Here is a 25,717-nt window from a genome sequence, read left to right as displayed (position 1 = left end):
CTGGCTTAAATAAAACTTTTAAAAACAAATGAAAAAGAGATGATGGGATCAGGAGATGTGCACAGTCAACAGGATTTGGTGAGTCACTGGATGGGGGGAGATGGCATAAGAGAAAGGAGGAGTTAAGGATGACTTTCCTAAGTGATGGAAGACGGCCAGAGGAAACTGGCCTCCCAATGGCAGAGGTAGTAAGATGGGCCAGAGGCAGCCAGAGATGATAAATGCTGAGCAGTAACACCTTGCTTTTGCAATTAGGAGGTGTCTGGTGATCTTTGCCAGGCAGCTCCAGAGGAGTGGAAGTTTATAGTTGGCTGAAGAGTGAGCGTGAGGTGAGGACAGCCAATGTGGGCTCCTGGCTGTGACACAGGACAGCTTTAGGACTAAGGATGAGTTCAAGGCGGCACACTGCAGTGCATTTCTACTATTATTTGCAGGGGAACAGCCTGTGAGGGAAAGATGCTTATTTGTGGGTAGACATTTGTATCTGTAGGAGTGTACCTGAGGCAGGCAACTAATCTCCTTGCCCCACCCGAAGCCTCAAGATGCACTGTAGTCCTGAGGCACCGAGCTTGCCTGCGAGTATGTATCCTCTTTAAGCCTACAGTCTTTGGTTCCTCTAGGAGGCAGGGACAAAGACATAGGCTGGAAATGAGAGTTTTCATCTGTGGGAATCCGAGTCCCCAACACCTTCTCATTTGTAGTTCTTGCCACAGGGTCTCACTGTGTACCTCAGGCTGGCCTTGAACCTGAAATTCTCTTCCCTCGGCATCGAATGTGTGCGTTTACAGGTGAGTGGAGCCAGGTGCAGTCCTAGCACCTTTCTGCATGCTGTTCTCTGCAATTTGAAATGAGGGCCTGGGATTGCAGCTCCATGGTAGAGTGCGTGCCAAGCATGTGTGAGGCCCTGGGTTTAATGCTCACGTGTATGTAAGCACCATTTTAGCCAGGCATGATGGTGCACAGCTATAGTTCTCATACCTAAGAGGCTGAGGATGGATTACCATGAATTTAAGGCTATCCAGGGATATACAGCAAAACCCTGTCTCAAAAAAAAAAAAAAAAAAAAATCAAGAGAAGGGCAAGGTGTGGTGGCACATGCTTTTAATCCCAGCACAGGAGGCAGAGACAGGCAGATCTCTGTGACTGAGGTCAGCCTGGGCTACAGATTGAGTTCCAGGACAGCCAGGGCTACACAGAGAAACCTTGTCTCAAAAAACCAAAAGAAAAAAAAAAAATCAAGAGAAATGCAGGCATGGTAGAGCACTTATAATGCCAGTACTTGAGAGGTGGAGGAGGAAGGGTCAGGAGTCTAGAGCCAGTCTTGGCTACAGAATTCATTCAAGACTGGCCCTCAAAAAACTGAGAAGAGCGGGCTGTGAGGATGGTGAAGTCATCTTCATCATCAGCGATTGTTGCAAAAGCATGAGAACCTGAGTTCAGCACTCAAGAGGCCACCCCCAGCATCCATGGAAAAACACTGGGGGGGTGACATCACTCATCAGTAGTCCCTGCACTGACCAGGGTAGAGACAGAGGATCCCTCAGGCTTGCGGGCCTGCCAGTCTAGCCAAATCAGTTAGCTCCAGATACAGTGAGAAACCCTGTCTCAAAAAAACATTGTGGAGAGCAATTTCAGAAGACACCTGGATTCCATAACAGTTTCCTCCCAAAACAAAATTCCATGCTGGCTGGACAGTGGTGGCACATGCCTCTGATCTCAGCACTCGGGAGGGAGGCAGAGGCAGGTGGATCTCTGTGAGCTCAAGGCCAGCCTGGTCTATAGAGCAAGGTCTGGACAGCCAGAGCTACACAGAAAAACCCTGTCTTGAAAAACCCAAAACAAAAACCAAAAAAATTCAATCCCACAGGAAGCTCCGTAAGCAGGGAGGTAAATAACTCAAAACATCTTCAGGAAGTCCCTGAAACTGAGCAGATTCACTAGGCCCCTCCCTGCTAGAGTGAGCAATAAAATCTGAGGGTCCCTCTCAGAGAACTGAAGCCAAGTTGCAAAGAAGACTCTCAGACCAGATGAACTACCTGGAAGAAGCAGAAACCAGCTAAGCTGCCTACAAGAGGTTTGGACCAACCAAGGCACTGGGCAGGATGCTCTCCAACCTGCTGAGCTGCCTGCAGGCTGTGCAGTGTGCTCCAGGTTCCCAGCTCTGTGAGCTGTCACCCATGCTGGGATGGGCTTTGGTGATGCAGCTGTCTGTGAGTCATTTCTGCTCATGTTCCTGTAGTACCTGCAATAAAGCTCATTGGTTCACCAAGTTGGAGTTTGTTGGTATTTGTGCTTTGGTCTGTCATGGGCCCCCTATCTGGGGTGAAAGACATGTGTTGTGGTTGTACAAGTCCCCAGGGAAAAAATTTTGTCATACAACAACCTGACCTTAACATCTGACCGGCACGGGAATGTTCACATGTGCAGCAATAAGATTACATGCGTGCACATACATGAACACATATACAGACAAAAAGAAGAGAGAATGGATAATTCCACTTGAGACAAGTTCTCATGTATCTTCTTAGGCTGGCTTCAGATTCACTATGTAACTGTCGCCTCTACCTACCAAATGCTAGGAAGACAGGAGTGTACCACCACCCCTGGTTTCAAACCCAGGGCCTCACCATTGCCAGACAAACACTCTACCAACAGAGTTACATCCCCAGCCCAATTTCAGCTTCATAAACTACGGTATTCCTAGGAACTATAATCAGAAATCTAAATACTTTCTCATCTTTCTGGGGATAAAGACCCCTTAATACGTGTAATTCTAATACTCAGCTTTCAGGTGTCTGATGTTCAGATTTTTCAAGAATGTTTACTATGTAAAACAGAAACCTTGCTCAAGAAGCTCAACTGTAAAGAACAGGAGAAAGGCGGACAGTGGCTGGAAGAAAAACACAAGATTCAGAAAAATCAATAGCCACCATCCAAAACATGGGCTAAGTGTAAGGAATCAAAACCCCAGTAACTGTTCATTGGAAATGTGATCTATCACTGAATGTGATAGAGCAGCAGAGACAAAGATGAAATCTAGGTAACACGTTGTACAGGCTGTTGGCTCAGTTCCCATCACAGAAGCCTCCAGCCCTTTCCTCTGCCTGCTCTGGGGCAGAAACAGAGAACGGGTCTCTGAAGACGTGGTGGGAGTTAGGGCAGTGACCACGAAGGACCCAGGGCGCTGGAACACTGCTGTGTGCAGGGCGTGTGGGGCAGGTGTGGTGAGCAACAGACCACGGGCTACCTGGACCACGTGCAGTACCTCAGTCAGCAGCCACGAGTAACCACACACTAGAAGCGTGTCTGGGACAGTTTTATAATCCTACCACGCCCTCTTACAACCCTCTCTGCAACCTCAAGCCTCAGTGCCTGCGGCTGAGCGGGACAAACTAAGATTTCCTCAGAAGAAGATGGACTCCTTCCACTTTGCCCACCAATCGCTCTTGATCAGTGGCAACTGAGAGCGCGTTAATTCCCCGACCAATATGCAAAGGTAAACGCTCCCACACGCAGATTCAAAGGGCGCATGCGTCGGCGATGACGGAGGCGGCGGTCCAGCCAGCCCGCGCACAGTACCTCTACCCAGGGGCCGGCTCTGCCACCGACGCCCCGCCCACTTCCCCGCCGGAAGCGGAAGCGCTCTCGCTCCCGGGAGTTTTCCGGTCGCTAGTTCCGGAAGTGGAGATGCCCAGGGCTCAGTGGCCATGGCGCTGGCTGTGCTGCGCGTCCTGGAACCCTTCCCTACTGAGACGCCGCCTCTGGCGGTGTTGCTGCCGCCCGGGGGCCCGTGGCCTGCGACAGGGCTGGGCCTAGTGCTGGCGCTGCGGCCGGCGAGCGAAAGCCCTGCGGGGCCCGCGCTGCTCGTTGCGGCTCTAGAAGGTCCGGGCTCCCAGAACGAGCAGCGAGGGCCCGGCCCTCCGCAGCTGCTGGTGAGCCGCGCGTTGCTGCGGCTCCTGGCGCTAGGCCCCGGGGAGCGAGTGCGAGCGCGGCCTGTGCGGCGGCCTCCGGCACTGGGCTGGGCGCTGCTTGGCACGTCTCCCGGGCCTGGGCTTGGGGCTCGAGTCGGGCCGCTGCTGGTCCGCCGCGGGGAGATCCTGCCCGTGCCTGGCTCGCGAGTGCTGGAGACGCGGCCGGCCTTGCAAGGGCTGCTGGGCCCAGGCACGCGGTTGGCTGTAACTGAGCTCCGCGGGCGGGCCAAAGTGGGCCCGGAGAGTGGGGACCACAGCCACCCCCCCCCCCCGCCCGTGGTATCCTCCTTTGCGGTTTCCCACGCAGTCCGGCAACTTAAAGGAGTTTTGGGAGGGACTGGAGATACACTGGGTGTGACCCGGAGCTGTCTCCGGGGCCTCGGGCTCTTCCAGGGAGAATGGGTATGGGTGACCCGGGTCGGAGAGTTACCAAACACCTCCCAGCCGCACTTGGCTAAAGTACAGGTCCTAGAACCTCGCTGGGACCTGTCCGAGAGACTGGGCCCCAGCTCTGGGCAGCTGGGAGAGCCACTCGCTGACGGACTGGTGTTTGTGCCTGCCACTCTGGCTTTTAATCTCGGCTGTGACCCCCTGGAAGTGGGAGAGCTCAGAATTCAGGTCAGGAATGCTGCTTTTCCTTCTGCCCTCTTATCTGCCTTAACTCAATTGGAAGGCTAGCTGTAGAATTTCGGTCCCCTGTGCCTTACAGTCTTAGACTTTGCACTTCAGGCCTCTTAGCCTTGTTTACCCAATCTCCAGTATCAGACTGTCTCCATCCCATCGTGGTGCATGGGAGGAGCTCATGTGTTGAGGTGAAAGGTGAGGTTCACTGTCAGGTACCAGATGTGCGGGGACTCTTATGCTAATCAGTAACTGGGGTGCTACATCAGAATGGTGGCTTGGTACCTTCCGCTTACCCTTTTCATTGACTTCCTATTCTAACTTTTTTTCTGATAAAAGGATGGTAATCCTTTACTTCAAGGCCTACCTAAAAATGAAAACTGCTTAAATCCTTTTATGATCTCAGTACCATAACTTTAACATCCTTTCCCCTCCTCCAGCCTTTTGAGTCTTTGTTAGGATATTTACCTTATTCTTTCTTTGATTATATAATCTGTCTAATCGTCAATCATATATTGTAAATTTTTTGAAAGGGCTCTTTGTTATCCTTGGTGCCTGGTATTTAATATCTTATTAAATACATTTAAGAGACATTCTTGAAGTGTTTTGGTTTCTGCCTTTACTTTTAAAAAAAAGTTGTGCTTTGGGGGGCACAATGCAGTTTAGTTTCTAAGCATAAGAGTGCACTTGCAATTAACTAGCTAGAACACCAGCTCTTGCATTAATTTAACTCCTCAGGTGCCCAGGGGTCATAGGTTAAAAACATGTCCATCAGTGTAGAAGCTTGTTAGGTGAGTGACAGTTAATCCGTGAGATGGGGCTGATGTGTGGCTTGGTGAAAGAGCACTTGACTGGCCCCTGAGAAGCCCTGGATCCAGCCCTACCCTCAAACCACACTAAGCAAACAAGTCCAAGACATCCCTATGTGAGTAACAGTGGGAGTGGGTTTCTTCCGACTGAAGAAAACTGGTATATTGGAGCTCATTCAGCTGAAACAGCCCTCTTAGCCTGCTTAGGCTGTCTAAAGCTAGCTGTGGTGGCTCCTGTCAGTAGTCCTAGAACTTGAGAAGCTGAGGCAGGAAAGTTGCCGAGTTGATGATCAACCTGAGCTCTAGAAAGAGACAACAAAACCATATCCTTTTCTCACGGCCAGAATTTGGTGTCTTCACAAAAGACCACTTAGTGTCAATTGCAGTAGCTGCCTAGTGTCACTCAAAGAGCTTGTAGGGGCAGAGCATAGGGTGTTGGGCAGAGCATAGGGTGTTTGCCTGTAATCCCAACACTAGGGAGGTTGGAAGCAGGAGGATCAAGAATTCAAGAGCACTCCCACCAACATAGGGACCAGTCTGGGCTACATGAAACCTGTCTCAAAAGCAGACAGGACTTACAAAAATACATTTTTATTTTATTATTGTTATCATTTGGTTTTTTTGAGACAGGATTTCTCTGTGTAGTTTTGGTGCCTGTCCTGAATCTCGCTCTGCTCTGTAGACCAGGCTGGCCCGGAACTCACAGAGATCCACCTGTCTCTGCCTCCTGAGTGCTGGGATTAAAGGCGTGCACCACTGCTGCCCAGCTCAACGATACATTTCTTTGCACCTCACTGGCTTTGGGCTAAGTGACAGGTTTCAAAGAAAGGTCCAGAAAGATGCTCTTTACAGGCAGCTTTTTGGAACCAAGGTCACGAAGAGTTGACATGACTTCTTAGTACACATTAGAAGGAGAGCTTTTGGTTCTCTAAGGACAACAGAGATAAGCAGTTTGGCTTCCTCAGGCTGCTAGCCTTGATATTGTAAAGATGAAAGGCAGATGTAAACAATGGTTGCTAAGAGGGTAAAACCCTTCTCCTTGGAGGTTGTAAGGTGGTGATTGTTTCTTCATTAGAGGTATCTGGAAGGCTCCGTCACCCATCAAGACCAAAGAAGCTCTTCACTGCTGTCTGGGCCTCCGTTTGCCAGAGAGTTACACATTGAACTTGTGTCCTCACCGCACTACAGCTCTAATGGAAACTATGACCATGTTCTTTACCGGCACTTTCACACACCCAGGTCAGCTGCCTGCTCCTTTTAAGGAAAAGGACACCAAACCTTGTCCCTCTCCATCCTTGTGCAGCCCATGCCTCAGGTCCCGGGTACCCCAGGGCTACTGGCTTAGGAACTGCCTGTTAGTATTGCAGCAGGGAGCCTTGGAACGTGATTTGAGCATTCTAAGAAGAAAAGGATTTTGGTCAAAAAGCACTCCAAAAGAGCCAGGGGTGCCCCCATCTCTAGCCTCACCGTCATTTCCCCAACAACCTAAATCTTAATTGTTCCCTAAAAATTGGAAGCTGTGGGACTTACAGCCCAGATGTGTCAGGCACACTCCTGACACTCCCACTGTGAGCTGACTGAGGCCACTGATGTGTTGCAGGGTGGTCCAGGAAGGGGATGTTCTGTGTGTACCAACAGCTGGGCACGTTGAGATTCTGGAAGGACGCCTGGAGAAACTGCCCAGGTATGCAGCTGCCTCCTTCTCTATGGTCCAGAGTCCTAAGCTAAGTGCAGTCCAACAGTCTCCTCCCAAGTTGCATGTAATAGTTTTGTGCTAGAGGATATTTTATTATTGCTGGAGAGGGAAAAAAAATGCAGTTTCTGGACATAACCAAAGACAGGTTAAGAATCACTACCTAGGGCTGGGGTGTAAATAGTGGTAAAGCACTTGCCTACCATGTGAGGGGGCTCTGTTTGGTTCCTAACACACATGCACGCGCGCGCACACACACACACACACACACACACACACACACCACTGAGTGAACAAACAACACTTTAATGGACCTGGAGCTACAGTTAAGTGTGGAGCACTTGCCTGGCTTGACTGGAGGCCCTGGGTTCAATCCCAAGCACATATAAGTTGGGGATGGTAGTGTACATCTGTACTTGTAACACTTGAGAGGTGGAGGTAGGAAGATCATGGCCAGTCAGGGCTTCATGAAACTTCATGGGGGAAAAGAGTAGAGACTCCTTTAGCCTTCTATGACGGGAAGAAAATGTACTCCAGGCAGTAGGCCTACCTTTCCTAGACTGGTTTCCCATTGCCTATAATATTTCTTTCTTCTGTTACATTTATCTGTGGTGTACATGTGTCTGAGTCTGAGCACTTGAGTGCACACTCATGGTTTCATGCACATGAGTGCCACAGTGCACATGTGGAGGTCAGAGGATTACTCTCAGGGGAAGGAGCTCACCTACTTACAGGGTTTGGAAATAGAACTTAGGTTTTAGGTTTGGCAGCAAGTGCCTTTACCTACTGAGCCACCTCGCTGCCCTTCCCTGCTTTTGTTGTTTTTAGGTTTATTTAAAAGATTTATTAAGGCAAAGGGAACCCTGGAGAGTACTAGGGGCTGGCGCTAAGGGACCCCTCCCCTCGTGTTTATTAGGGAGCACAGTTGACAGATAGGCTAGCCCAACTTTGACAGCTATTGTTTGCAAGCTTTCTGCCCGTCCTGTGTCTATGCCAAGAGAGATGCCCTGCCAGGAATGCCTGGCTCATCTTTGTCAACATCCAGAGCTTAATTCTTGTTGGGGCCTGGTGCTCCCTGTGATAGGAACCCTAGGCGATTAAGGGGCCTGGCATCTGGGCTGGTACTTACGAGTCTCTCCTGCCCCTGTCTCTCTTGTTTAACAAATGCCTAAGAGCAACTGTGTGTTGTGGTTGTTGGTGGTGCTGACGGTGGGGGGGGGGGGGGGGGGGTTTGAGACATGGTTATCTGTGTAGCTTTGGCTGCCTTGGGACTTGCTCTGTAAATCAGACTGGCCTTGAACTCACAGTGGTGTTATAATTTTGAGTCAGGGTCTTACACTCTAGCTCAGGGTGTCGACCTTGAATTTGGAGCAGTTCTCCAGGCCCAGTCTCCTGAGTGCTAGAATTACCATGCCTGACTTAGCTGTTTTGTTTTGAGACATGTCTCACTATGGATCTCTGGCTGGCCTGGAATCACAGATACCCACCTGCCTCTACCTCCCAAATTCTGGGATTAAAGGCATGCACCACCATGCCCAGCTTGACTTGGATTATTTTTTGAGAAAGGGTTTCATGTAACTTCAAAATACGTGTGAATGATGGCCTTGAACATCTGATCTTCCTGTTACTGAACTCCTGACTCCTGAAATTTATAGGTGTGCATGCACAGTTTTATGTGGTGCTTTCAAACAAACCAGGGCTTTGTGTTAGCTGCTCTTAACCTCTTCCCAGGTAGCTTAAATACCTCTGACTCACGGTGATACTGGTTAGGCTAGGCAAGCATTCTATCAACTAAACTAAACTCACAGCCCCTGACTTAGTTTTCTGTAGAAAAACTGAAGACCACCCACACTTCATACTGTCAAAGGAAAAAGCACCAGCAGGTCATTTTCTGGACTGCTACTGACCCAGCTCCAGCTTACCTGTCTTCTGGGTGCCAAGCACAAAGCTCCTCCTGAGCAGGTCTCAAGGAAACCAAGGCTGGGAAAGTAAGCAGCTGAGTTCAAGGGCAGGTGTAGGACGTTAGCTACCTAGGCATGGTGAGGGAAACCCAGGAGCTCCTTAGACTGTCTAGAAAGGAATCATTGGTGGGCCCTCTTCAGCCTCCCTTAGGCTTGGCTTTACCAACCAGAGCTACCTGGGAGTCATCAGCTCCACTGCCTCCCCAGCCCCTGCTCCCTGGCGTTTTGGAACACAACCCAGTACTCCCTCAGCAGTGCTCTGGTGAAGTCTGGATCTCTGGTCGTTCTACTCCCTGAAGTGGAGCACCACCCTCCGCTGAAGAAGTCGGCCCCTTCCTAACTCCCCACAGTGCCATCCCCCAATGCCTTCCTATACACTGCTTCCAGGGTGCACTGACAAGGTTTCCGGCATGGTAAAGGTGTGAGGCTGCACACTCAGCTGCAGACTACAGTTTTCTGAACTAGAGCTGGGCTCAGACACCGGGCTTTTACCTGCATGCACCAAGCTCTAGGTTGGATACACAGCACATACTTTCTCTTAGGTTCTAGTTTTTAACACAGCCATTGCCAGCCCTAATACTTAGAGAAAATTTATTGTTTGGGGTATGTGTTTGTGAACATGGGTGTGCAGGTGCATGTGTGTGTGTGTGTATGGAGGCCCGAGGTTGACATCAGGTGTCTTCAATTGCTCTCCACCTTCTATTTTGAGGCAGGGTCTCTCACTGCACCTGGAACTCTTTTTAGGCTAGTCTGTCTCAGCAGCTCCCCCTGGTGAGTTCCTCCTCCTACATTTGCTGGGGCTATGGGCAGGTGACTACACCCACCCATCTTTTATGTGGCTCTGGACTCTGGTCTTCCTACTTGTTTGGGTAGTACTTTACAGCTGAGCGGTCCCCCAGCCCCTTATAAGACTTGTACCGCAAACTTTCCTCTGCTTTGAAGCACTCACACCCACCTTTGCTGCCGAGTGGGCAACTTGGCAGCTATGACACTGTGAGTAAAGGAGTTTGCCTCCTGCAGGGCCTTAGAGGGCCTAGAGTGTAATTGTTCCTGGTGTCTCACTGCCTAAGAAGTAAGAGGAGGAGAATTTAATCATGTCTGTCTGGGAGACTGAGTTACTAGCTGTTACCTGTTCTTACCCTTCTTCCTGTTAGTAGTACAAGTACCTCTGATTCACAGTGACACTGGGTGTGACTGCTTAGCCCTGCTTATACCTTCAGACTGCAGAAAATACAGATGCCTAACCCCCCCAGACCCATTGGACTAGAATCAGGATGAGCCTGTGGGCTGTGCATCTTTTTCTTTCAAAGGATGAAGTAATGTTTTTAAAATTGCGTTTATTTATTTAAAATGTGTGTTCGGGAGCTTCTGGAGGTCAGAAGACAAGCTGCAGGAGTCGGCTCTCTCCCACCACGTGAGGTCCAGAGACTGAACTCGGGCAGTCAGGCTTGGCAGCAAGCACCTTTACCTGCCCAGCCAGCTGTTTGGCCCCAGTGCTCACTTTTGAAATTTAAGTGGGTGAATCTGAGATTGCAAGGCCTTCACTACAACCCGACCTCTCACACTCTTTCGGGAGTGGGGGAGTTCGAGACAGGGTCTCTCTATGTAGCCCTGGCTGTCCTGGAACTTGCTGTGTAGAGCAGAGATCCTCTGCCTCCGGGGCTGAGATGAAGGGTGCACCACCACTTGAGGCCTTCCTTAACCTTTTAAAGTGTACAGTTGAGCTGGTCATGGTGACATGTACCCATCATTCCACCTGCTTAAGAAACGGAGACAGGGTTGGGGAGTTAGCTCAGTGGTAGAGCGCTTGCCTAGCAAGTGCAAGGTCCTGGGTTCAAGCCTCAGCTCAAAAAAAAAAAAAAAAAAAGAAACTGAGACAGAAGGTCACTTGAGGTTATGAATTTGAGGCCATTCTAGAAAACAGAGAGACCTCTTTCCAAATAAACAAGTGTATAATTCAATAGGTTTTGTTATAGTTACAAAATTGTGCAAATGTCTCTATCTCTATTCTTGAACTTTCCTAACCACAAAAAGAGACTACCCACTAGTAATCATTCCCTGTTTCTTTCCCTGCCCCAGATCCTGGCAGTCGCCAGCCTGTCAAATGGACTCAGAAAGCATGAAAACCATTTATTTTTAAGGCCTCACAGATAATCACAGAGCAGAATTTCTTGACCCGCTGTAACGCAGCCTGTCTACCTCATGACCTCCTGCTTCGGCCTCCCCAGGGCGCTGACTCGGTTAGCGCTGGCTGGGTTATTGAAGAAGAGACATCCGGGGGGGCCCTGGTGCAGGAGTGTAGGAGAGCCTCTTCTGAAGCTTGGAAGTGCTCAGTGATGGCGGCTTCACCTTTTGAAGCAGGTGGCTGGGCCATGTGCCTGGAGAAATGCCCTCCTGGCTCTGATGGCTGTACTGGGGGTGCAGAAGGACAGACAGCTGGCCTCAGAGGTTATGGTCCAGTCAGGGAGACAGGACCGTCTGCTTTCCTCCCTCCCAGCCCCCAATGCCGGCCTCAGGGCACTCGCCTGGCTGCTCCTGAGTGCATCCTTAGGGCAGATGTGGACTCTCACTCTCCCGTTCCTTGGCCTCTTTCTTGCAGGTGGCGGGAGGTGTTTTTTAAAGTGAAGGAAACAGTTGGGGAAGCCCCAGCCGGGCCAGCCAGTGCCTTCCTGGCAGATACCACCCACACCTCTTTATACATGGTAAGGCCTTGGGCGGGAGGAGACTGGCAGAGGGGTGGATACACTGTAGAGCCATGGGCTTCTTCCTACCTTTCACAGGCAGGCTCTGCCCTGAGCCGTGTTCCACTGCTGCCTTCGGGAAGGTCCACTCCCTGGGACAGCTTGTCTCCTCCAGGCCTGGAGGCCTTGGTGAACGAGCTCTGTGCCGTCCTGAAGCCTCACCTGCAGCCTGGGTGAGTGAGGTGTGAATCCAGGCCAGAGAAGGGCCTGCTCAGAGCATCCCTGGAGAGCAACATCCAGAGAAGTAGCTCCCGATGGTCCGCCCATAGTTGGGGGCCGCAAGCCAGAACACCTAGTCCAGGCCACCAGCAGACTCCCAGGTGCTGTCTCTGAGCCTAATTTTCCACTTGGGGAGCTCATAATCCATCCTGTCCTTTACCACTCCATCCCTGAAGGACACAGTGCCCATTCCAGTGGCCCAGGTCTAAACCCAGCCCCCTTCCTGTGCTCTTCAGACCAGAGTCCTCAAGCCAGGCTTCAGTGGTCTGTGGCCGCAAAGCCCTCTGAGGGCCAGAGAAGGAATAAGACAGGGCCTCAGGGTGGAGACAGCCCAGGTGGGGGTTAGGGAGGCCCAAGGGCAAATGGTGCTTTGGGGCCCCAAGGGTCCCTGTGTTACTGCCCTCAACATTTGGGCAGAAAGTGGCAGACAGTGTATATTCCTTAATTGCAGAGGAGCCTTGCTCACAGGAAGCAGCTGTGTCCTTCTTCGAGGGCCCCCAGGCAGTGGGAAGAGCACGGCAGTCACAGCTGCATGTAGCCGCCTTGGGCTCCATTTATTGAAGGTGAGGGCCTCTGGAGAGGACCCCAAGCACTTCCCCCCAGCCCAAATTCTGCCTCTCTCTCTTCCTTTGTGTTCCCTCATTACCACCTAGTGGCCCTAACCCTGGAGCTAATGTATATAGCCCATGATGCTCAGCTCCTCAGAGGTCCCAAGGAATGGGTAGGGTAAACAAAGCTAAGGCCCTGCTCTCCACAGAAAGACTCTGCTTTTGACTCCTCCCACCTCCCTACCCTCCCACAGGTGCCCTGCTCCAGCCTTTGTGCAGACAGCAGTGCGGCTGTGGAGACAAAGCTGCAGGCCATCTTCTCTCGGGCCCGCCGCTGCAGGCCGGCAGTCCTGTTGCTGACAGCTGTGGACTTCCTGGGCCGGGACCGTGATGGGCTGGGAGAGGATGCCCGTGTGGTAGCCACACTGCGTCACCTCCTCCTTGATGAGGACCCTCTCAGCAGGTACTTACAGAGAGGCGGTGATGAAGGGGAAGCCCCTCCTAAGTCTTTGCAGCCCTTTATTCCTTATTTCTTCACCCCTGCTGGCTTCTCAGAAAGCTCACCTGCCTATCCAGGGGCTGAATTCTTAGGAGTCACACATGTAGGAGGGTGCAGTCTAGCATTTTGGAGGAAGGCACTAGATTGAAGCCTTTGTCCTCATGAGCTCCCCCTGTGATGCACAGGCCCCCCTTAATAGTGTCCCCACAGGGTGTGCTGGGACTCTGGATGGTGCTCATCCCTACCCAGTCCTGACACCAGCCATTCCCACACCTCAAGAGCTGTCAGCTGTGCCCTACGCTCTGCCCATTCCTCTGTCCTCAGTTACCCTCCTCTCATGGTGGTGGCCACCACAAGCCGTGCCCAGGACCTGCCCGCTGATGTGCACACAGCATTTCCCCATGAGCTGGAGGTGCCAGTGCTGACTGAGGAGCAGCGGCTCAGTGTCCTGCAGGCCCTCACTGCCCACCTTCCCCTGGGCCAGGAGGTGAACCTGCCCCAGCTGGCGCGGCGCTGTGCAGTGAGTGTCTACCCAGGTGCTGTGACTCTGGGCCATTCTAGGTTCCTTGTCACATGTAGGACTTTGGTCCTGCATGAGGTGGTGTCCTGTGAGATGGGAAACCGCCAAAGCTTCTGCAGCTGGAGTCCAGACCCCACGGGCTCTGCCTGCTACGCCATGCCCATGTGTCCTTTTGTATAATTCCCTAGGGCTTTGTGGTAGGGGACCTCTATGCCCTTCTGACCCACACCAGCCGGGTAGCCTGTGCCAGGATCAGAGCCGCCGGGTAAGGGGGACTCACCATGGGGAAGGTGGCTGGGCAGGTGGGGAGAAATAATGGAACCCACAGAAGGGTCCTGTCTCGTTCTCTTGTTCTCTGTTGTTTTGTGACCACCTTAATCCATAGCCTGATTGGCCTGGTCCTTTTTAATTTTCATTTTTTTAAGACAGGGTCTCAGCCTTGGCTGCCCTGGAACTCACTGTGTAGTCTTACAGGTGTGAGCCTCGCCCCATGTTTCTCTCGGTAGTTTGGCAGACAGCTTGAGTGAGGAGGATGAGGGGACACTGTGTGCAGCTGGCTTCCCCCTGCTGGCCGAGGACTTTGCGCAGGCCTTGGAGCAACTGCAAACAGCTCACTCCCAAGCTGTGGGCGCACCCAAGGTGAGAACCAGCTCCCTGGGGGGGGGGGGGGGGGGGAGGAGAGGGGCAGGGCCAGCGCTCCCTCCTTGCGCTTCCTTATACTCCTCTGTCTTCTAGATCCCTTCAGTGTCCTGGCACGATGTGGGTGGGCTGCAGGATGTAAAGAAGGAGATCCTGGAGACCATCCAGCTCCCTCTGGAACACCCTGAGCTGCTAAGCCTGGGCCTGAGACGATCAGGCCTTCTGCTCCATGGGCCTCCAGGCACTGGCAAGACCCTCCTGGCCAAGGCGGTGGCCACCGAGTGCAGCCTCACCTTCCTCAGGTAGGCAGGCTTGGGAGGCCGGGAGCTGCAGCAGGCTGGTGGGGAGGACGGGAGGAGAGGACAACTGTGTACACATGTGGTGGGTCTCACTCATCCATTCTATCGCTCAGTGTAAAGGGACCAGAGCTCATCAACATGTACGTGGGCCAGAGTGAGGAGAATGTGCGCGAAGGTGAGTGAGCAGGGGGAGGCGGAGCCTTGGGTCCTTCTCCAACCCCAGTGGCCTGTGTACCACCTCCCTCCCCCAGCTGCTGCTCATGGTCATGGTCATTGCCTGGGCTGAACTGCCTGGCCCGGCCCATTGCCATTCTTCCCCCTGACTTCAAGCTCCCTGACATCCTCTCCTGTGAGCCTCTCTCTCAGTGTTTGCCAGGGCCAGGGCTGCTGCTCCGTGCATCATCTTCTTTGATGAACTAGACTCCTTAGCTCCAAGCCGGGGGCGAAGCGGAGATTCTGGAGGTGTGATGGACAGGTCAGGAGTCCGGAGTGGGAATGGAGTCTGGGATCCCAGATGGGAGGGATGTGAGATTAATCTTCAGATCGGGGATCTGCCCTTCCAATTCAGAGCTGGTAGAATGGAAGCTAAAAAGGAGTTGGGTGTGGAACTCTGAGGAGGAGGGCTGCCTGTGTGGTGCCGAACCCAGCAAGGACCTTGCTGAAGGAGCCTTCAAAGAGGCACCTGCCTGAGGGCACAGCAAGGACTCTCTGGTCTTTGCCTCCTCCCTTCAGAGTGGTGTCTCAGCTCTTGGCTGAGCTGGATGGGCTTCACAGCACTCAGGATGTGTTTGTGATCGGAGCCACCAACAGGCCTGACCTCCTGGACCCCGCCCTTCTGCGGCCTGGCAGGTGGGTATCCTGGACCTCTCTTCCCAACCAGACCCCTCCAGGCTTGTGCCTTGACCTCTGCATATCCTTCACCTCTCATGGCTGGCAGCCCTGACACTTTTACTGTTTCTATCTCTGAAGATTCGACAAGCTGGTGTTTGTAGGGGCAAGTGAGGACCGCGCTTCCCAGCTGCGTGTTCTGAGCGCCATCACGCGCAAGTATGCTTTGTCAAAGAGCTGGGCCTTGGGGTGGCCCAGGAATATGTGCCGGTCAGTGAGGCTCGTGAGCGGGGAGGTGAAGACAGCTTTAACGTTTCTGGTATGGGTGTAACAGGTTCAAGCTGGAGGCCTCTGTGAGCCTGATGAACGTGCTGGATCGCTGCCCGCCCCAGCTGACAGGTGCAGACCTCTATTCTCTCTGCTCGGACGCCATGACAGCTGCCCTCAAACGCAGGGTTCGAGACCTAGAGGAAGGTGAGCCCACTCACCAGCCCCAGAGGGAACCAAAACGCTAGTGGGAGACAGGCCTGAATTTCGGAGGGACAGCTGAGCAGAAAGGTGCCTCCCCAGGGCTCTCTCCTTCCTAGGCACAGAGCAGGCCTCCGTTCTTCAGCTAGGGTGGGCTCTGGCCTTACCCTTCCTTGCCACCCCTCAGGGCTAGAGCTGGGGAGCTCAGCACTGCTGCTCACCATGGAGGACCTGTTGCAGGCCGCAGCCAGGCTGCAGCCCTCAGTCAGCGAGCAGGAGCTACTCCGATACAAGCGCATCCAGCGCAAGTTTGCCGCCTGCTAGGAGCTGCCTGCCATCTTGGTCTGCATCTGCCCACACTGCTGAAGGTACCTGCTGCCAGTCACCTGAAGGCTGCCTTCCTCCAGGAGATCCCCTGTGAGCCATAGTGGGAGGCCCTTGTGTTTGGGAGGAGAGCCAGGCCTGGCAGCCTGGGAGCTTGGCAGCCTGGGAATCGTGTTGAGTACCAGTTCTGTGACAGAAAATAAAGTGTATACTGCCCCCTGCTGCTGGTGCAAGAGGCTGCGGTGCAAAGGGCAAGGTTATGGGAAGAGTAAGGTCTGGGGCAGGGGCGGGGATGGACACCATGGGAGTGTATTACTTCTGAAAGAAACACAAGGCACAGGGGGATTGAAAAAGGCACAGACTGTATTGACTCCCCGTTTGCCTGACCCCACATCCCTGCACCCAGCTGCAGAATCTAAGTTAGGAGTTGGTCTTGGGATAGGGACATGAGTTAGTCCCACCCCAGAGGCTTCGACTGTCTGGGCAGGAGGCTTACAGGATCCAAAGCCACATTCAGCCAGTCTTCTTGAGCACATGGATGAAATAGCAGGGAACGTAGGCCTGGCCGGGCTTGTAAGGCTTGAAGTCGCCCAGGACGCTGTGTTGGCACTTGCCCCCAAAGGCTGCTTGGAGCAACTCCGTAAAGGACGCCAAACAGTGTGGGTAGTAAGACAGCCGGAACTTACTGCAACAGGGGCCAGCCAAGCATGAGGGCTGCTGGCCTCTGCTCTCCCCACCACCATCACCTCACTGCCGCCAACCCATGCATACCTGAAGCCAGGAGAGCCATCCCTGCCAGAGCCCGGCACCTGCACTGTGTAGTCCAGGGTCACCATGTGGGCTTTGTTGTTCACTGCCAGCACCGAGGTTGTGATGTCCTTGGTCAGGTCACTCTGTAAGCAGCGGCAGCAGCTGCATTAGCTTCCATAAGCCCCCGTGGGGCCTCCAGCCTCCACTCACACTGCCCACTCAGGGCCAGCCCCACCTTATAGTAGATGTTTTTCCCTTGGGGTGCATAGCCTGTGCTGAGGATGTGGTCGTAGTTACGGTGATCGATGACCAGCAGGCCCCCAGGCCGCACCATGCTTGCAATGTTCTTCAGCGCCAGTCGGTGGTCACTCTGGTCACCTGGGTGCCGGGCAGGGCCACAGACACCATCTGCTTAGGCCTCCAGCACCAACTCCCTCCCATCTCCCTCCCAAGCGCGAGCACGAAGGAAGAGAAGCAAAAAGCAGGTTTGCCTTGCCAAGGCAGGCAGGCAGCCAGCCAGCCATCATCAGAAATGGCAGAGCTCATGGCAAAAGCCACAGCCAAGGCCACAAGCTCACCTTTGCAGTCTGGCAAATGAGCAAAACTGTTCCCGAGGCAGATGACAGCATCAAAGCCATCTCCTGCTGGCACATCTTGGTCCAGAGTCAACCAGTTGGCTTCTTCAATGACTGGAGGCCGGGGGAGGGTGACAGAACCAGTGGCATCATAGCACAGCAGCAGCTACCTCCACCCAGGGACACGCGGGACTCAGTGGGGACATGGAGAGTGAAATGGGAGGGAGCCATTGTTGGAAAAGCCAGCTCTCCACTTATGGGCTTTCATAGTGGGAGAGACAGGATGCTGTAGACAGTTAAAATAGCTCTGCAGAGCCCCATGAGTTGGTGTGCACCTCTAATCCCTGCTGGATGGAAAGCTGAGGCAGGAGAATCGCTTGAAGCTAGCCTAGCCAGAGTAGGCAACATGAGAAAACACAAATGCTGGCATAGTTCAGTTGCCAAGTGTCTACTCAGTATGGCCAAGGTCAATCCAAGCACCAAAATACAAGCTTGTTCTTTTAGATTTATTTGCTATGCATACAGTGTTCTGCCTGCATGCATGCCTGCATACCAGAAGAGGGCACCAGATCTCATTACAGATGGTTGTGAGTCACCATGTGGTTGCATCAGGACCTCTGAAGAGCAGCCAGTGCTCTGAACCTCTTAGCCATCTCTCCAGCCCCAACAAGCCCGTTCTTTATGCCTGATATCTTATTCTGATAATGAAGCCTTCCTCTTTAGGAGGATGACAGGAACTTCACTGTACCCAGAGGAAAACTGGTCAGCCCACGCCGCACAAAAGAGCTCAGGGCAGAGAGGAGTGCCCCTGGGAGCACATGGCCAGGGCCCTGACTGGACCTACATACCCCACTTGTCAAAGGCTGGCTCCTGCCTCCGGTTCCAGCGCTCCTTGAGTGCGTACTTCAGCATCTTGTCACTGGCATCCACACTTGTCACACTGAAGCCCTCTTCCACAAGCATAATAGAGTCCACTCTGGATGAGGTCAGAGAAGAGGGCTGAGAGGACCAATTGGGAGAGCCTGGGAGGCCAAGGAGGAGGCTGTGCAGGTAGCATTTCTCCAGATGACATTTCAGAGTCCATTCCTCTGCTTCCTGTCTCAGACCACCTCCACTGACCTCAGGTGGCCCATGAGTATATTCCTCTTTTTACTTTTTTTTTTAAAAATTTATTTTGGGGGTGGGCTGGGGGGAACAGGGCTTCACTGTGTAGCTCTGGCTGTCCTAGAACTCATTCTGTCGACCAGGCAGGCTTCAAATTCACAGAGATCTGCCTGCCTCTGCCTACCGAGTGCTGGGATTAGAGGCTTTCAACACAACTGCCTGGGACCAGTATATTCCTTATACTTGGCAAAAAGGTTTTTTTTTTTTTTTTTAAAGGTTTTTAACCTGGTTTACATAGCGAGTTCCAGGATAACTAAGGCTACAAAGAGAGACCCTGCCTCAAAAAACAAATTCAAAATTTTAATTTTATGTATCTTGCCTGAATGCATGCATCATGTGCATGCCTGGTGTCTACAGAAGCCAGAGGAGGGTGTTGGGTACCAAACCTGGGTCTCTGTAAGAGCATAAGCACTCCTAACTGCTAAGCCATCCCTCTAGCTGATTTTTTTTTTTTTTAATAATTGAGCCGGGCGGTGGTGGTGCATGCCTTTAATCCCAGCACTTGGGAGGCACAGGTGGGTAGATCTCTGCGAGTTCGAGGCCAGCCTGGTCTACCAAGTGAGATCCAGGAAAAGGCGCAAAGCTACACAGAGAAACCCTGTCTCGAAAAACAAAACAAACAAACAAACAAACAAAAAATTGGAACCAGGAATTCTACAAATGTGCATTTGAGAACTGGGCACGCGAGGCTCCTGGACATAAAGTAACTCATTGAGAGGGGGCGTCACGCGTCCTGCTGGGTTGGAGTGTGGGCCAGACACTAACTGCCCTCCTCTGTGTGCTCTCCACCAAATGCGGGCCTTGACTTCTCGGGAATGAGTTTCCCAGGTACTAACAGGAGAAAACCACTACTTATCTCGTGGGTTTGTTATGGATTGAAACACATGTAACCCAAACTCTTGGCATAGCACTTGACTGCAAACAGGACACAAGTGTTCTGTTCACACTGCCGGGGGCCATCACAGGAGGAACAATGTTAGAGCCAAGGATCCATCCGCTTGACTGAAGTCCGGCTTTTCCCTGTCCCAGGAACCCTCTCTGCTCGCACCCTCGCCCTGGGCCAGGTCTCCTTGGCGCCCTCAGCACACTGTTTCGGCAGGTGCTCTTACCATGCCCGTTCTCCCCCGTGGGCAGGGACTCCTGACCCGCAGGGCTGCCTGCCAGGCTCCAGCCCGCAAAGGCTGCCCCACTGGCCTTCCTGTGGTGGGCGGTCCTGGTCAAGCCAGTCTCTCAGCTCTGGTTTGGACTCACCCTGTGCCACAGGCCACGTCCAACACCCGATGGCAACCATGCTGGCGCAGCAGCCCAAGCAGCCAGGTCTTGTACTCTGCGGTGCGGCTGCGGGTGTCCCCGATGTACAGCTGCCACACACGGGCGGCCTCCCCGTCAGCATACTGGTCGGGGATCCCTTCTGCACCCACCCCCAGGGAGCGGGTACGGTAAACGCTGTCCACCATCCTGACCTGCGCCTGGCTCCGGGGCCACCAGCTCCGCACTTATAGCCCTCAGGCAGGGCAGCCCCACCTGGCCAATGGCAGGTGAGAGCGGAGACACGCCCCTGCTGGGCCCCGAGCCCTGGGCCCTGGGCCAGGCTGCCTCCGCAGTGGGGATGGCTCAGCCAGGCAATCCTGGACCTGGTTTTCTCCTTAGTGAGATACAACATATAGGACGCAGTTCGTTCGGCTAGGAGTTGCCAATAGAAGGTAGATCAATGAGTGCCCACTCCATTCCTACCAAGTGAGAACAGGAAGAAGCCTTTGAAATCCACGCAAAGCAGAATTAGACCACGCCCAGCACAGTTGGATGTCCCACTACTGACCGCAGAAGGAACGCCCCACTGAACAGAACCACTGTGTCGGGGTGACGGGAAGTCAAGTGCAAGAGTCCACCTGGAGATAGGTGTGTCTCTCATCAGGCCCCATCCCTCCTCCCATCCCTTTCTCAGGCCAGGAGCCTTCTAAGGTAGTCTGGGCCTTCCAATCCCTGAGCTATACCGAGCACTCTCCTAGAGGCTGGGTGCAGTGAGGCTGAGGCAGAAAGATGCTCAGGAGTTGGAGCCAACCTGGGAATGTAAGACACCCATCGGCTCCCCATGCGGGTACGGGTCAGGAGCAGAGCGGAGGTGCATGGTGCCCTGCCTCTAACTAGCCTCACAACTTGAGAGGGGCAATTTGATTAATCTACTCACCCTTCTAGTCCCAACCAGGGTTCCTAGATTTCCCTCTCAAGGACAAGATCCCATCAGGATGTGATGTGGAGAAAGCCGTTCCCCACAAGTTCATACACTTCCAACTTCACAGATTGGTCAGATCTTAATAAAGGAGCACCCTTCCTTAGCCTTTCTGATGCAGGGAGAATCCCGGAGCTGGAAGAATACCCATGATCCCGTGATTGTTAACTTTCCTATGTGTATTATATGGTTGTTCTGACTGCACAGATGTCAGTGTGCCACAAGTGTGTCTGGTGCCTGTGGAGACCAGAAGAGGGCATCAGATCCCCTGGAACTGGAGTTACAATTGTGAGCCGACAGGTCAGTGCTGGGATATGGAACCTAGATCCTATGGAAGTACAGGCAGTGTTTGGGTTTTGTTTTTTGTTAGTTTTTTTGTTTTTTGCTTTTCCAGATAGGGTTTCTCTGTGTAGTCCTGGCTGTCCTGGAACTTGCTCTGTAGACTAGGCTGGTCTCGATCTCAGAGATCTGCCTGCCTCCGCCTCCGAGTCCTGGGACTAAAATGTGAACCACCACCTTCCAGCTGCAGCCAGGGCTTTTAAAGGTTGAGCTATTACCCCAGCCCACATATTTTACCTTTTATTATTAGTACAGAGCCAATCTCAAATGATTCTGTCCAGGCTCAAATAATACAGCCTTGGGGCTCAGTGACCTCAGACAGGTCTGTGACCCTATGCTCAGAAAGGCTCTGGAGGCTGAGTGCTCTGTGCATGCCTGTAATCCAGTGCTTGGAGCAAAAGGAGCCTGAGAGGACACATGCAGGAGTTCAAGGTCATTCTAGGTGACAAAGTTCACGGCCAATCTGGGCTACATCAGTCCCTGTGGAGGGAACTTCAAGTAAATCCAATGTTATTTATCAAAATATTCTTGGAGTAAATCTATCAACCCTAGACTTTTTTCAAATCTCATCTTAAATGATTATCACTTTATTTACTTACTTAGGTTTTAAAAATTGGGGAGCCGGGTGTGGTTGTTATTCATCTTTAGTCCCAGCACTTAGGAGGCAGAGGCAGGTGGAGCTCTGGGAGTTCAAGTCTATCTTGGTCTACATAGTGAGTTCCAGGACAGCCAGGGCTATGTAGAGACCCTGTCTCAGAAAACAAGAAATTGTGTGTGTGTGTGTGTGTGTGTGTGTGTGTGTGTGTGTGTGTGTGTGTTTAGAAAAAAAGTATGCCATGGCATGGACACGTGAGAGTTGGTTCCTGAGGTCAAGCCCAGGTCATCGGACTTTGTAGCAAGCACTTTTACCTGCTGAGACTTCTTGCTGGTCTTTTTGTTGTTTAGAGCAGTGGTTCTCAACCTTCCCAATGCTGTGACCCTTTAATACAGTTCATGTTATTTTGTTGCCACTTCATAACTGGAACTTTGCTACTGTTATGAATCACAATGTAAACACTTCGTAGACAGGATATTGGATATGTGACCCTTATGAAAAGGTCCTTTGGCCCCAAAGGGGTCATGACCCACCAGTTGAGAACCACTACTTTGGACAGTTTTATTATGTAGCTCTGGCTGGCCTGGCACTAGACAGTCTAGTTTTAAAAGCAAGCCTCCTGCCTCAGCTTCCTGGATGCTAGGGTTATAGCATGAGCCACCATACCCAGCTTGAATGACTGTATTCGTGATGGCCCCTGCATCCACCCATATAGTTTCAGCTGCTCAGGAAACTAAGGCAGGAAATCATGTGAACTCAGGAATCCAAAGCCAGCCTGTGCAACAAAGTGAAAATATCTCAAAAATTAAGAAAGGAAAAAAAAAAAAAAGATTAAGATTAACCCGGACATGGTGGGTTAAACCATGAAACGGTGGCTCAGGCTTTAATCCTAGAGTTGGGAGGCTGGAGCAGGACAATTCCACAAATGTGAGAGCGGGACTCTGTGCACTCTCTTCAGGAAGGCGCAGGTGACCACCCCTGTGCTGTTGGGAATGGTTTTGTGGGGTAGGAAGGTGATTTAGTAATGTTGGGGATGAGGGTGTTATTGAACCCAGTGTCCTTTTTTTCTTTTTTTTAAACTCTGTTCTGAGTCAGGGTCTCACTATGTAGTCCCATGTGTCGCCGTCCCCCCCACCTCTGCTTCCTGAGAGATTAAAGGTATGCACCCCTACACCAGACCTACTTTGGTTTTTTTGTAGACAAAGTCTTGCTGTATGGTCATTGCTTGCTTTGGAAAGCTAAGCAGTGTAGGACATATTTTCCCCTTCATTATTCTACTCCCCACCCCCCCCCCACCCCAGGGAAAAAAGTACTTAAGAGAGCACGCAGATCCCTTAACACTCTTTGAATGTGCCTGGGGGTCTGGGAAGTGCTCCGGGATTTAAAAGCTGCTGGAGAAATGTCACCTGTAGAATGACTGTAAGGGGATGTAGCTCAGAGTAAAACCACTCACCTTGCATGGCAGGCCCTGGGCTTGATCCCCAGCTCCACCGTCAATCGATGGGCTCCCAATGATAACTGGCAAGTCACTGCTGAAGACAAGCCCTGGCACAGTGTGACTTCACTAGAGTCCTGCTCCTTTATTTCCAAATGCTGGTGTGGCTTCCACCCAGCTTTATCTTAAGGTCCACAAGAACAGGGCATGGTGCATGCTTGTAGCAGTTAGTTCACAACTTCAGGGCTAGCCTTGGCTAGTAAACCCTACCTAGGTCAGCCTGTGCCAGAGAGACCTGTAAACACGCGCACACGGAGTCCAGCTGGTCTCTGGAGACCCACCCAATAGGCACGAGGCACTCCAGGCCATTCTCCTACTCTTACCAAAGGTCTCTGATGAGGAAATAGACCTAACTCCAGCTAATGCGGCTGGGGTGGGAAGTTATGAAAGTGCTGTCAACACCCAAATTAAAAGGTTTCTATAAATGGTGGGGAGAGCAGGCTGGGCAGCCAGATCCTGCCTCTGCCTATCTGCACTGGGCCAGGTCAGCCTGCTGGGGTGGGCCGTGGCAGGGGGGCAGTGAGGGTGATACTAGGTCCTTGGGAGGTAGGGAGCCGCTCCTACAAGAGCTCAGGTCCAAGTGTGGCAATCTCCACACTGCCCTCGGTCTGGACCATACCAGGATTGGGTCGCCAGGCCAACACCTCTGGACATTGATAGGGCTTTGCTTCATCCTACTCTTAGATCGATGATGCTCTGTGAACAGATTAAGATATGCCCTGACGTGCTGTGGGTTAACAACAGGATGAACTGGATTCCCTGACTCCTGACTCCAGGCTCCAGCCCCCCCCCTACCCAACCCCTACCTAAGCTTAGAGCCAAGTCCAGGGCGAGTCCTGACTCCAGCCTGAAATCCCCTGACCACTGGGCTTGGAAGGGGAGAGGCAGCTAGACCAAACCGAGACCCCTCAATAGGCCTGTGCTGGGCCCCAACAACCAAAGATGACTTCCACTTTGCTTCACTCTCCACACTCAGGGTCCCGACCCAGAGGAGAGGGGCCTCATCCCAAGAGCCTCAATGCTGGGGCCTCTCTGCACTACACCCAAAATCAGCTCAAGGAAGTATGGAGTCTGTGGAACAGTCTGGCGAGGGCTGAGTTCCGGAGACACTTTCCAAGCAGCAGCTTCTTGGCTTCCTTTCTGCTAGTGCTGGGGTTGAACCCAGGTCCTCCTGCACCCTGCCACCAATCCACCCCAACTGAACACAGGGCTTCTCCTGGGCTTGGCAGGCGCTTTCCCTAACAATGTGCTGTCTCCCCGGCCCTTCTGTGACACAGGGTCTGAGTTGGGAAGTAGCTCTTTATCCAGGTAGGATCTGAAACAGCAACCTTCCTGCCTCAGCCTCCCAAGTTGCTGGGATCAACTGTCTTGGTATTTTCAAGAGTGGTGGTAGGTCAAGGCCAAGAAACCCCAGCTATTGAATAGGAATTACCAGGTACGGAAGGAAGTCTTGGTAGCTGTGGGCAGTGGAGTCTGAGCACCCAGATCTTCTCACTAACAGGAGGGCCTTAGGTTCATTGGCTGAACCCATCTTCATGGAACTCCCATCACAGGGGTCTTAAAGCTGGGAGTGAATGTTCCAACAGCTGGCAACATAGTCATTACCAACCCTGCCCTCATACACGCTCCATCCCAGCTCTAGGACAGAGTCAGAGGTATGTGCACTCCAACCTGCTCTGCCTAGAAGGCAGACCTCCTCTCCCTTCCTGTCGGGAGAGCAGGGCTTAACCAAGGCCTCATGAGGAGACTGGATGTCCAGATACTACTAGGAAAACCAGAGGGAGCAAATGGGATCAATTAGGGAGCAAGGTCCAGGAACAGGCAAGGGCAGAATTCGGCAGGAGGGTGACGGCAATCACTCTTCACACAGGGACAGCAAAGCCTTGGGACAGAGAGGGAGGGGAGGAGGGCAGCCAGGTGCCCAGGACACAGTGCACAGGAGGCACCTGGGAGTACAGTGGGAAGGGCCTTGGGAAGCATGGGCAGCTGCTCTATGAGGGTCAGCTGGGGGACAGGGTCAGACACCATGCCGGACCTTACCCCATGCCACCTTTAACCCAATGGTCCCCAACCTGTGGGTCATGACTCCTTTGACAAACCTCTGTCTCCAAAAATCCAAAACTAAGATTCCTAACTGTAGCAAATTTACAGTTATGAAGTAGCAACAAAAATAATTTTATGATTGGGGAGGGGGCGTCACCAGAACATGAGGAACTGTATTAAAGGGTCGCAGCGTTAGGAAGGATGAAGACCACTGCTTTAACCCAAACCAACCCTGGGCACTGTTGGCACCCGCTCCTCCCAGTACCTGGCAGGGTAAGCCTCCAATGATGGTGGCAGCTTCATCACCTTCCCAGCCCTCAGGACTGGGGGGACAGGCAGAAAAGAGCAACCAGGGGACACTCTGGAGGCTGAAGAGGACCCAGGAA

At 52.5% G+C, this 25,717-nt stretch overlaps 2 protein-coding genes across 3 annotated transcripts; one reads left to right on the top strand and one right to left on the bottom strand.

Annotated features, from left to right (window-relative positions):
* Positions 1-3,663: 3,663 nt before the first annotated feature.
* On the top strand, positions 3,664-16,362 carry Pex6 (peroxisomal biogenesis factor 6). Of its 2 annotated transcripts, none has more exons than XM_036167934.1 (17): positions 3,664-3,932; positions 6,477-6,640; positions 7,002-7,085; positions 11,655-11,757; positions 11,836-11,969; positions 12,467-12,578; positions 12,818-13,026; positions 13,387-13,582; positions 13,771-13,847; positions 14,089-14,221; positions 14,318-14,523; positions 14,634-14,695; positions 14,887-14,995; positions 15,253-15,369; positions 15,490-15,567; positions 15,683-15,822; positions 16,004-16,362. In XM_036167934.1, the coding sequence occupies exons 1-17, from the start codon at positions 3,708-3,710 to the stop codon at positions 16,138-16,140; spliced, it is 2,286 nt and encodes a 761-aa protein (XP_036023827.1). In that variant the 5' UTR covers positions 3,664-3,707; the 3' UTR covers positions 16,141-16,362. The 2 variants fall into 2 exon arrangements, with proteins under 2 accessions (XP_036023827.1, XP_036023826.1); XM_036167933.1 differs by having other exon boundaries at positions 3,664-4,589.
* A 121-nt stretch (positions 16,363-16,483) lies between these two features.
* On the bottom strand, positions 16,484-20,119 carry Gnmt (glycine N-methyltransferase). Its single transcript, XM_036168387.1, has 6 exons — positions 19,881-20,119; positions 18,314-18,441; positions 17,469-17,579; positions 17,126-17,268; positions 16,912-17,033; positions 16,484-16,825 (listed from the first exon to the last, which is right to left on the bottom strand). The coding sequence occupies exons 1-6, from the start codon at positions 20,084-20,086 to the stop codon at positions 16,654-16,656; spliced, it is 882 nt and encodes a 293-aa protein (XP_036024280.1). The 5' UTR covers positions 20,087-20,119; the 3' UTR covers positions 16,484-16,653.
* Between the last annotated feature and the right edge of the window lie 5,598 nt (positions 20,120-25,717).

The sequence above is a fragment of the Onychomys torridus genome, chromosome 18, assembly GCF_903995425.1.
Source record: "Onychomys torridus chromosome 18, mOncTor1.1, whole genome shotgun sequence".
Classification (NCBI taxonomy): Eukaryota; Metazoa; Chordata; class Mammalia; order Rodentia; family Cricetidae; genus Onychomys; species Onychomys torridus.
This window is presented reverse-complemented; position numbering and strand designations above follow the sequence as displayed.

What these genes read in the sequence shown, in the direction of transcription:
- Pex6 (XM_036167933.1), top strand. Translation starts at nt 3,708, where the DNA reads ATGGCGCTGGCTGTGCTGCGCGTCCTGGAACCCTTCCCTACTGAGACG. An exon ending in CGCCTGGAGAAACTGCCCAG is followed by an intron (nt 7,086 to 11,654) that starts GTATGCAGCTGC and finishes TCTTTCTTGCAG; the next exon opens with GTGGCGGGAGGTGTTTTTTA. An exon ending in CTGAGCGCCATCACGCGCAA is followed by an intron (nt 15,568 to 15,682) that starts GTATGCTTTGTC and finishes TGGGTGTAACAG; the next exon opens with GTTCAAGCTGGAGGCCTCTG.
- Gnmt (XM_036168387.1), bottom strand. Translation starts at nt 20,086, where the DNA reads ATGGTGGACAGCGTTTACCGTACCCGCTCCCTGGGGGTGGGTGCAGAA. An exon ending in GACGTGGCCTGTGGCACAGG is followed by an intron (nt 18,442 to 19,880) that starts GTGAGTCCAAAC and finishes GACCTCATCCAG; the next exon opens with AGTGGACTCTATTATGCTTG. An exon ending in TCATTTGCCAGACTGCAAAG is followed by an intron (nt 17,269 to 17,468) that starts GTGAGCTTGTGG and finishes CCCGGCACCCAG; the next exon opens with GTGACCAGAGTGACCACCGA.